The sequence below is a fragment of a genome, unplaced genomic scaffold (genome assembly GCF_019419815.1).
Source record: "Pyrus x bretschneideri cultivar Hongxiangsu unplaced genomic scaffold, Pyrus_bretschneideri_v1 Contig20, whole genome shotgun sequence".
Taxonomy (NCBI): Eukaryota; Viridiplantae; Streptophyta; class Magnoliopsida; order Rosales; family Rosaceae; genus Pyrus; species Pyrus x bretschneideri.
In genome coordinates, this window is record NW_025999502.1 from 4,530,447 (window position 1) to 4,542,517 (window position 12,071).

General features: G+C 38.1%; 1 protein-coding gene across 1 annotated transcript; it reads right to left on the reverse strand.

The window, feature by feature from the left end:
- Positions 1-9,311: 9,311 nt before the first annotated feature.
- On the reverse strand, positions 9,312-11,318 carry LOC125477039 (putative UPF0481 protein At3g02645). Its single transcript, XM_048583785.1, has one exon. The coding sequence runs from the start codon at positions 11,116-11,118 to the stop codon at positions 9,436-9,438; it is 1,683 nt and encodes a 560-aa protein (XP_048439742.1). The 5' UTR covers positions 11,119-11,318; the 3' UTR covers positions 9,312-9,435.
- Positions 11,319-12,071: the final 753 nt, after the last annotated feature.

A 12,071-nucleotide genomic window follows, 5' to 3' on the forward strand; every position in this document is an offset into this window, starting at 1 on the left:
TAGTGTGTTTGTTTTTATTTGGTGTGTTTATTTAATTTTATTTGGTGTCTTTTTTAAGTTCATTTAGTGAGTTTTTTTTATTTTTTTATTTGGTGTGTTTGTAATTTTATTTGGTATGTTTCTATAATTTTATTTGGTGTGTTTATATCCTTTGAATAAAGATTCTCTTAGTTTAAATAAATTACCGAATTAAATAAATATACTCTTAGTTTAAATAAAGTACTAAATTCAATAAATTGGAAACAACATAAAGTACTCTATTCAATAAATAAGAAAGCACAATCCAAAGTGATTGGAAAATTATCGGCTCTGATTAAAAGTACTCTATTCAATAAATAAGAAAGCACAATCCAAAGTGATTGGAAAATTATCGGCTCTGATTAAAAACAAATTCCCTAGTTCCTCATGAATGGAAAATCATCACCTAACCAATTTGTGGTGCTATGATCATCTCCTTTTGTGGTGCTAGGACCATCTCCTCTTGGTCTTGCTTCCCATGCACGCCTCCTTCGCACCACGTTCGCTTTCTCTAAATTCCAAAAATATTTAGAATTCAATGACTTCCCCTTTACAAGCTCTTTCATAATGTCATGATCTTGTTGAGCCATTCTTTCTTCTTTAAGCTTTTCTCTTTTTTGCCTAAGTATCCCTCTTTCTCTCTCATTAGCTTGAAATAATCTCTCAGCAGTTGCAGCTTTTGCCTCATCTCTAGCCTTATCAGCCTCAAATTTAACCATTTCCCGCTCCAAAGTCAATTCACCTTGGCAAGCAAGTTCTTCCATATATTTTCCATAATCATTCTTGGAAGCACTCCCTTTTCTCTTTGAAGCCTTCTTACCTGGAGGCCTAATTGGATAACGGGTCGACCCCGACGCTTGTTCAGGGGGCGTTTCTGGCACTTTCTTCTGTTTTGGTTCCATGAACATACGAGTCATGAACGAGCGTAGAGTGTCGAGGGGTGTTATTCATGACAACTTCTGGACCGACAGGCACAACTCTAAATTTAGGACACTCTTTGACAATATTCCAACATTCCCACCGAGTGACTGATTTGTTTTTGTTTTTGGTTTTGGCATTATACCAAGCTTGTGCTTGAAGTATCTACATAATGCGAGAGAAGAAATAATTATAATCAAAGTAGCTAATGTAAATTTGGGTATAGTACAAACAAATAAATAATATATTGCTACTTGATCTACTAAATTTTCCCCACTTCGAAGATCAGCACTAACTTGTGCCAAGGCATCTCTCCAAAGACTGAACGATAGGCTGAGTATTCTCCAACGACTGGACATCGATTCTTTGGTTCTTTTCCCACCAATTTTCTCAAGATAATTGGTATGAATAAGACTCCACATTTCTCGCAACTGCATCTCATTACCCATAATTGGATCACGAGTAACTTCAACCCAGCTAGAACACAACATAGCATCTTTAATAAGCGTCCAATTCGTACCTGCATCATTAGTCATTTTGTTGGAAACCAATTGGATTGAAACTTTGAGAGAAAGATTGGAATGTGGTTGAAAGTATTTGAGAAAATATGAAATTGTGGTGTAAGGTAGAAGAAAATGAGAAGGTATTTATAGAAAAGTAAAATCAATTTTTTTTAAAAAAATTTAAATTTTTTTCAGATTTTTTATTAATTTTTAACATTTTTTTATTAACTTAATTCATTTCTGCCATTGGATTAAAAAAAATTGAAATCCAACCCTCCAGAATGTGTCACGTGGCACAACGGTAACTTTTTAGATTTTTATAATGTTAATTCTTTTTTTTTTTAATTTATAAAGGCGAATAATGTGGACCGTTGATCTCAAATCCAACAGCTAATATTTAGGAAGGTTTCAAATTTTTTTTTACTGTTGGAAATTCAACGGTCCAGAACAAGTAACCGTTGAAATCCAACGGACGAGAAAAACCCACATGGCCACCAATGGTAACATTCTGTCGTCTGCACCGCGGCCCATAGGCTTCTAAAATGTTGTCGAGACGCGCCCCCATGCGCGAATGTTGTGCACATGCCTGACGCAAAAATAATTAAAAAGTGGCTGACTCCACCTTGGCGTCAGCGTTGCATCATTTGGCGCTCGGGCTCTCAAGCCACCAATTCTCGTTGGGCCTCTCACTTGGGCCTGCTCCCTCCCCAATCGCCTGCATAGGCTGGAGGTTGTTGCTAGGGCGTGTGGGTCTTCAAAGTCGCCTGTCCATCGGGCTTTAGGGTACACTGGAGCTGCTCTTACAAAGAAGAGAGAGTTTGAGATGGAGAGTTAAGAGATAGGGCTGAGAGCTAAATGACAGAGAGAGGGCTGTGACCAATGAGTGGACAGCCAGAAAAATGGGAAAGAAAGACGTGCAGGCAAGATGGATAGGAGACCCACGTGGATGGGTCCCACCATTAGAAAACTCCCATAAAAAGTATCAAAATAATAAAGGTATTTATCTGGAATTATAGATTTACCAAAATGCCTCTCGACTTTGTAAGTCTGTAAAATCTCCATTGTAACTCAAATCTTGATTCCGCTTGCGCCTTTGCGTTCATACCGTCGAGTATTTCGAGAATACAGTAAAATAGTAATTCATACGTGTCACAAGAAGATGGTCAACGAAAGTCAACGCCCTCGCCTCTAGGGTATTTTCGTCAATTTACTCTTTTAAAATTTATAAAATCATAAAAGTAGGGACGGGTTGTTACAAGGGTTTCGAGCTAGATCTAGTTTATTCCTACTCATCACCCTACAACGACCCTCACCACTAGGATTGGCTTCCAAATTTTTTACTATTTTCTATTTTATTTTGACCTTTTGACTTGAGTTATGTCCTAGTCATTATCTTTGTTTAAAATATTCATATCCTTCTTAATTGTTGTAGCATAAAAACCTGGCTGTGGGTCTGCTCTCCCCGTTTTGGCATCTCCTCCATGTCTCCTCCTTAATTGCTTGATGAGTCTCTACTTAACTCAAAATTTTCAATAAATGTTAACTAGAAAATTTAGGTTTTAATCGAGAAACAGTTTTTCTGCTCCAATTTTTCTAAGTTAAATTTTTAGCTTGACATTATTAAAGAATGAATACAGGTTAAATCTTTTCAAAGTAACTTTTCTAAATAAAAATTATGTAGACTATCCTAATTTAATTTTATAAACATTTTAACCTCAAATATTTCAGATTTCGGTAAATATTAAAAATTCCCTAATTTTATTACAAAGAAAGAACAACACACTAGCACGCTTAATTTTATTACAAGGAAAGATCAACGCACTAGAAGGGAAAGACCATCATGCCCGTGCTCCTTCTCGGTGCTATATATGCTCAACCAAATAATTTGTTTTAATTGTTTTACCTGTCTGATTGAACAAAGAGTTACTGGCCTCATTTAATGTGGCTGACAAACCCATGTGGGTGGGCCCCTGCGGTGTTAGCGCCTTGCGTGTTTGGCATGTAGGGTGAATCATCGTCCTGTGTCACACCTTTGTTGGATGCGTGTACGTACATATGTGGGCCAGGCTTTTACCTTAGTTGGTTTCTTGAGTTAATTTGTCCCAAAAATCAGTTTTCATTAAAACTGATTTTTGGTCAAGAGTTGGAGCAAGTTGTGGGATACCCAAAAACAAATGTACATGAATTTTATTGCAGAAAGCAAAATTATAATATGATAAGAAAAAGAAAGAGTGAAGATACAGTTGGCAATTGGCAATTGGCATCACAAAGTCAGCTTCCTTGTAACCCAAGTCTACAAAAACCTTGGAGCTCAAGTAATTCCCCCATGAAAATCCAGTGTTCATCCACATCGATTAAACCCTTGTAAACTGCAACCAAACCCCTAACCCTAATCCCAAATCAAGACCGACACAAACCCTAACTCATAGCAATGGCTCCTCCAGGTCTTCTTGGTCCTCCGGAGCTCGGAAACCCAAACCAATTAGCAACATCTCAACCCCAATCGCTGCCCGCTTCCGACGATCCATTCATCGATTTCATGGTCGCCAATTTCAATGACACTGCCAAGCCTCCAATGGCTTCCCCAAGTCTTCTCACACACATCTTGTTAATTTATGATATTTAATTATTTTCAATTCATTTGATCTAACAGCTGAAAATTAAAAATGTGTGTGAGAAGACATGAAATAAAATTGGCTAAACACTTGTCGATTATCGGGCACCCCTTGGTCCTAATCCGAAAAGAAGTCGACCAAAACTTTCTTCAATAAAGTTTGAACAATGAATTGATCAGTTTTATTTATTTGAACTAATTATTTAATAGGCCGATGACAAAGATTCAAACAAGTAATGGGTTTGGTATGCCTAATTAAAGACACGTAGCGATAACGTGTAATTTCTCCTAATTAGGGGACGGTTTGACTTTGGTCCAATAACTGCCTCTTCTGTTTGGTTTTTGCATTTTAAAAGGTTTGAGGTTTTCACTTTTGTGCCGACCATAGAATAGCACCGATGGTTTCAAGGCGGCACGTGCCTTAGGTATCGTTTGGTACACAGACGGGATGGGACAGAATGGAATGGGATGGGACAGGATGGAACGAGACGGGATGGAACAGAGGTTCCGTGTATATTTGGTACGCGCAGGACAGAACATATAAGAAATCATTCAGACCGATTTCGAACAAATTGATGGGAAAAACCAAGTGGGTACCTCTCGAATCAGCGAGTGATAGTAATTTGACAAAGGTTCATCATCAATATCCGAGCGAGCTTTGTCCTACATTATGTGCCATTGATCTTCATATGGGTCGAGATCTTCCATGATTCTGCACATTTGAGTGGTTTTCGTGCGGTTCTGGCAAATGGGTGCGCATGAAGCTTGATCGGAGAAACTGCGGTGGCAGAAGTTCATGAATTGGTAACGGTCTTATTCAAAACTGGACCTGTTGGGATCCCGAGAAAGTTGGTTAGTCTAAGTATCGATGCAAGCAGCCATGGGAGAGGAGGGGTTTTGAAGATTTGGGTGGATATAGATTCAGCGATTGTGTTCCACGAATGTGGAACGAGTCGTTCCAGGGGGTGAGGTGGAACAAAAATTCACCCAAAACTCGTCTCGTGGAATAGCGCGTTCCACCCATTTTAGGTGCACCAAACGTGGGACGAAACGCCTCGTTCCACGTACCAAACGGTATGTTTGTTCTCTGCTCGGCACAATGAAAAACACTGGGTGGCTCTGATCAGGAACAAATTGAGATTTCTCTGAAATTTTTGCGTCCAAAAGTCAAAAAAGAGAAAAGATAAGCAGAATCAAAAAAATGAAACTTTTTATGAATTATCCTCCATTTTATGTTTTTAGCACAATTCTCGTGCTAATCGTAATAAACATTATGTTAAATGACATAGAGTTCATACAGAGTCCTACTTACAAAGACTTTCTTTAGCATTTCTCTTCAAGGATTAATAGATTATGATTAGTTATTTTATAGCAAGTGACCCCATTAGTCTATTCCAGTGGTCTTTAGACTCCGAACACAGAAATCCAAAGAAAATCTCAGTTCATCCAATACAGTTTGATACAATTTGGAGATTTGCAAGTAGTTAAGAGATTTAAAAGAATTTCTCTAGTAAGAATTTGACCTTGTGTTTGAGATAAATGACGGACCTTGAACAAGAGTGGAGACGATTTGCTTTTCGCAAGTAGTTAAATGATGGTAGTATTGCCAATGGGTCATTTGATTATTTGACCATAGAGTGAATAAACGATCTGTACACAGGGAGTTATTTAGATTATTTGAATATATAAAGTGAATAAATGGTATGGTGTTAAGATTTTTTTTTTTTTTTTGTACCCGATTGAGATGAGAAATAACTTGGGATTAAGTTAGACTGAAGTTTCTTAAGTTAAGCCCTACTGAAGTTTTTCTCGATTGGAAGGAGTCAACTAGAGGGTAAGGTTTATGTTTTTTTGTTTGTGTTCTAGTGATGGTAAGGTTGTTTGTATTCAAACACTTGGTCCAAATTGGCTGAGGATTGGTTGGGTGGAGTAAGATTGTGCTCTGGGCCAGTTAAATTCTACTTTTCAGTCAAATTTCAGCCTATATATAATATCGGAGTTGGCCCATCATGCTTCAATATTCTAGGCTGGGGATTAGCCAAATGGTTTGGCTAATTGTAGAAAATAACTTTATCTTACTGTCTAATGAAAATTTAGATCCTGCAAGATATAACTAAAGGATAAAAAGGAAAAGAAAAATCCCCATGAAAGATACAGCTCAAATTACAAGCAACTGAATAGACTATTTAGGGTTTGTTTGGAAGTACTTTTAAAATGATTGGAATTACTTTTAATGAAAATGTTTTTGAAACCAATTCTTAGAGCAAGTCCACCCCTAACAAATGAGCTGGGTAATAGTGTCACATCCCGGCCCAGGCGGGACCACTTCTCTGGCCCGACTCCACTGCCGTAGCACGATATTGTCCGCTTTGGGCTTACCATTCTCTCACGATTTTGTTTTTGGGAACTCACGAGCAACTTCCCAGTGGGTCACCCATCATGGGATTGCTCTAGCCCTCTTCTCGCTTAACTTCGAAGTTCCTACGAAACCTGAAGCCAGTGAGCTTCCAAAAGGCCTCGTGCTAGGTAGGGATGGGAATATACATTTAAGGATCACTCCCTTGGGTGATATGGGATGTCACAATCCACCCCCCTTAGGGGCCCGACGTCCTCGTGAGCACACACGCAACCAGGGTTAGGCTATGATACCAAATTGTCACATCCCGACCCGGGCGAGACCACTTCCCGAGCCTGCTCCACCACCGTAGCACGATATTGTCCGCTTTGGGCTTACCATTCCCTCACGTTTTGTTTTTGGGAACTCACAAGCAACTTCCCATTGGGTCACCTATCATGGGATTGCTCTAGCCCCCTTCTTGCTTAACTTCGGAGTTTCTACAGAACTCAAAGCCAATGAGCTCCCAAAAACAAAACTGTGAGGGAATGGTAAGCCCAAAGCGGACAATATCGTGCTACGGTGGTGGAGCGGGCCCGAGAAATGGTCTCGCCCGGGCCGGGATGTGACAAATAGCCCATTTCCCCTAGCCTTCCCCCCTCCCTTCCCAAAAAAAAAAAGAAAAACCACTCCACCCCATCCAGTTAGCTAACCCAAAATGGAGGCCAGCTTTGAGCCAAGCACAAAATGGATTAAGCAAGAAATCGGTCTACATGACGCCAGGCTGACGTTAGTCATGTGAATTTCTTTTTTTGCGGCTGGCGTGTGGGAAACATATGCATGCAGGCGCGCGTTCCAGCATTAAAAAAAATGTCAGAATCTTATAGTTGGTCACATGTCCACTTTTGGGCTGTTGGATTTAAACCATCCTACGGTCCAGATTAATTAACTCAATAAAAAAATTATAAAAATTGTTTAAAAATAAAGAAAAAATAAAACGAATTTTTTTTATATAAATGCCTAATCATCTTCTATAAAAATTGTAATTTCGGAGAATGACACGTGGCATGACAAGATTGGTTAAAAATTCTATCGGAAATTAAAAAAAAATATTTTTTTATTTTATAATAAAAATTAATAATATTCTAATACTAATTAACTAGGCTATTCAGTTTAGGAATGGAGATGCACTTGGGCAATTACTATTCATTTGGATGGATTGAATAGACTCTTGCCCTGCTTGGTTTTTAGGGGTAGAGTTGTTCTAGAAAAGCACTTTAAGTGCTTCCTTTAAGAAGCATACGTAGTACTGGTTTGGTACTGAGGTGCTTTTATAAAAAGTGGGTATCAAAAGAAGCTGAGCTCAAAAAGGGTTTGGTAAACACTTAAAAATAACTTATTTTCATAGTTTGGGGTAAACAAAGCTGAAACCGTGAAGCAGCAAAAATGAGTTTATTCTCACAGCACAGCAAAAACAATTTTTTTTAAAAGCACAGCAATACCAAAGCAGCAGTTTTTTTTCGAAGCCAAAATTAGTTTCAATAAAAGCGCTTTCAGTCATTTTACGAGCACTTCCAAACTAGCTTTTAGAAAACTAATTCATTTTTTTTAACTATTTGTACCATCTCTACACTGTCTATGGGAATAAGTTATCCGGTACTCCAGCGACAGTGGAGCACAATCCCGCTTAGTAGTAGTACTACCCCCTATTGTCCTTAATTAGAACTCCCTGCAATTTCCTTGGCCTGAGGAGCTGAACTTATCTTGCACTCGAGAATTTTCTAGGATGCATGCAGGGCCAGCAAACGGCATCATCTCCTTGCTGGTAGTTTTGGAGTAATCAAGTACAATCTTGAATCTTCCAAACCAGATCCTCATCGAGGTCTTATATGATAAAATTTTACGCACTTAACAATAGGTGGTTAAGTTAGTAACAATATCGTCAATGTTAGTAGTGAGCCATGCTGAACCTAAAAATTTATCAATTAATTTTTCGAAAATTATACATCCACTGCATCAAATCCAAAGTTATATATCTTTTTAAGGGAGAAATGCACTATAAATTTAAAAAGTTTAAGGTAGCTTGGTAGATTATATTATTCAACAAAGACTCAAGTCTTAAAATAGAGAAGGATTGTAGAATATTTCAAGAATATATATACATATGCCTATTATTTATTTCAAGAATATATATAATAGACAGATGTATATGCGTGCGTTTTGATTTAGCAGAAAAGAGTTGGGTTCTTTGCCCAATAATTACATCTTTTCAAGAAAAGCCATGCAGCTTTTGAAGAAAAGCCATGCAGCTTTTCATTATGGCTAGCAGACATACCCATTGATCGGGTATCTAACTGCATGCTTTATAACGTATATGACCTTTGGGTAATTGTGTTTTGTATCAGATACGTCCATTGGATATATTGCTGTAATAAGTTGTATCCCATAGTGAAAAGGCATACTCAAACCAAATGATGTGTCTAATGGGTGCAATACTCTCTCCCTATATATTGGTAAAATTGGCATAAGAGAAGAATCATTTAAAAATTTGTTGTCTACATAATTTCTTTGCTTTCTCTTCTCTCTCCATCACATTCATATAATTTCTTTCTAATTATTTATAAGGGAATACAATTTGGTTTTACTAATCAAATATTTCATACTTTGTTGTATCTAGAAGTGACTTGCCAATAACTCTTTAGCAAACTCATTCGAGTAGGGGCAAATAACACTTTAAAAAAACGATTCAAGTAGTACCTCAAAATTATCATTCAAATTATTCTCCATAATTCTACATTTACTCTAACATCAAGCTCAGCTGCCAGTTAGTTCTTGTACATATCTATTGTCCGGAATGGTTGGACGACTTTTTTCAATAATTTATACGTTCAAAGAATTTATACGTTCAGAGAGTTTAGACCGACGTATATAGATAAAGTAAGAAAGCAAACCCAGCCATATCCTTTTCTTTAGCAAGAATAGAAGGGATTAAGACATAATTAACTAATTAAACACACCCAAAAAAAAAACTAAATTAAGCATCACCACTAAGTAGTAGTGGTTGTGTTGATGCGAAATGTGCGACCGCAGCTATATACTGAGCAAAATGCTTGCAATGTCATCAATAGCAAGAGAAAAACGACAGCCAACAAAGAAAGAATTGGCCAGCAACCAACCACATAAACCTTGAAATTTTTTGCCATTTTAACCTTCCATCTACAGTTGTAATACTTGTTCACATCGTCAATCGCCTGGTCCAAAAATGGCACTTTCGTCAACCGAATCGACTTGCTCATACCATTAAACAGATTGGCCACTTCTTCATCATTCTTCAAACGGTTCAGAATTATACCTTTTTCTCTAAGCAGCTTTGCGTCCTCCTTCGTGTCTATAATCCCGTTCATCATTTCCGTGTAGCGCGTAAAAACCAACTGCCCTGATGCATTTGATGCTTCATAAGCTACTAAGTTTCTCAGGATCACCTCTGCGTTCACATCTAAGCTAGTTGCGGGGAGGTAAAGTGTGACCGTTTTGGGATCAAAGGAGATAGATGAAATGCAACCCTTTGTTGGCACGAAACGGACCCCGGCTTCCATAAGATCAGACACAGAAGGGATTGTAATCTCCTCTACCAATGGCGGTTTGTTTACGGAACTCTCATTTTCGGGTTTGATTTCTTCTTTGTCTTGGGAGGAGAATAAATAAGCAAAAGGTTGTTTCAAAAGTGCAAATCCAGGAAGGCTGGAGAGGATTGTCCAAGGCAATCTAAGTATAACTTTAATAGGTCCGGATACAAGTATTTTTTCAAGGAGACGTACCGGCCCTTTGTTTAGTTTCGACAGCAGCTTCCATACTTCCTCAAGAAATTGTTTAACGTAATTCGGGCTCTTCGTAGATTTTGAATCCTTATCTTCGTCTGCGCCTTCACCTTGATCCTCAGCTTCTACAATTTCAGAGGGCCGGCGTTCTAGTTTGGGGGTGATCAATTGATACAAAAAGTCTAGCAAGTGAGCACATTCTGAGACTTTGATCTTCGACACGTCTTCATCCTTCATCTTAAAGGGTGAAAGCTCTTTGCACAATCCCATCAACATCGAAAGCAGCATCTCGTCGGCGGTTTCCAACGATTGGAATTGAAACTCCAACATTTTTCTCAACACAAATAGTGGGATTTGGTTCTCGAGCATTACCAAGTCCCTTAGAATTGCATGGTGTGCTGAGTTCCTGCCTGAATAGTCAACCAAGCGTGACATCTTTGAGGAAACTCTTGTCAAAATCTTCCCTTCTTTGGCTCCATAGAATTGGAGCATCTCTAGCAAGAATGATGCATCAATCGCCATCATCCACCCTAGAGTCTCACCATTGAAATTCAGGTACTTGTGGTAGCAAGCACGAATCCACGGCTCAAACCTTATCAATTGGTCAACAAGATTTTGGAACTTAAGGCACTGGAGATTCTTTTGTGTTCGTTTAGCTGCAGCCACTTTGTACCTCTCCATCTCGTAGAGCTCCGGACGGAAATAATGGTAAGGACCAATTGCAACTTCTTGTGGGGTGTAGGAATGAGGATCAATGGCCAAAAGGGTTTTCGGGACATTGAAAACGGAAACAGGGATTTCGCTATCATCGTCGACCTCTTCCTCGAGTGTTTTTCGGATTTGAATAACCCATTGGAACTCGTTGAAGTTCGAACTAGATTTGGAAGAGAAAGTTTGTTGGAGAGAAGACATGTTTATGGTGTTGTTCTAGCTTTTTTTAGGATCATAAACTTTTTTGGTGGGTTGAATGACAGTTTCTGATCAGATTGTGAGGAAGTTCTGAGAAGAACCAAGGAGAGAGTCCTCATATTAATATTGTCATTAGTGACCTTTAAGAGTGTTCTTGAATTTATCAATTGTTTTCCTCATGCTTTAATTGTTTACCATATGAAAGGTGTCTTTCACCTTGTTCATGACATAGATCTGAGTTAACTACGGCATGTCTTCATTATATCAAATTCTAATCCTTCTAAGTAATTGGTGTTAGAAAGAGTAGAGAGGATGTAGAGTGATGAGTAGGTGAGATTTTTCAATGTGTCGAAAACACGGTCCGGTAATGCCAAGTGGAATAATATAACTAATTGGCAACTTGAAAAACAAATTCAACTAATTGCATTATTACACTCAGTGTACCTAGCTGTATTCCCAACACTCTAAAAAATTTCTCAGTAAATACGAATAAACTAGGTAAAAAGTTCGAAACACTTAAATATAATGAAAAATATGTAATAATTTGTCCATTGGTGACAGTGAGTTATATGTTTGTTATTCCCACTTGGTGCAAGTAGGATTAATGTAGACAAGGGCTCCATTAATGCGATTAGTGTGTGTGACAATCATAATCACTGAGCTCCATTTCACGTGTAACCTGTGGGATGATAGTGCCCTGTGGGGATGATATTCTGCAGTTTTCTTATCGTCAACTTCAAAACAAAGACAAGTCTACAAGAAGGACTACTTATAAACATGTCTAATTAATTGGATGCAGTTGAAAATAAAATTTAATTGGTGTATATGGTACTTACTTAATCAGTAATCAATACTTCTATCGCCACCATCTAACTCTTGATCCATCTAAAAACAGATTAACTTTTGATCTAATGATAATCCGTTTATCAGTGTTTGAAAGAAGTTATTTTGATATG

Bases quoted from the DNA above. Each gene is read 5' to 3' on its own strand.
- LOC125477039 (XM_048583785.1), bottom strand. From the start codon at position 11,118: ATGTCTTCTCTCCAACAAACTTTCTCTTCCAAATCTAGTTCGAACTTC.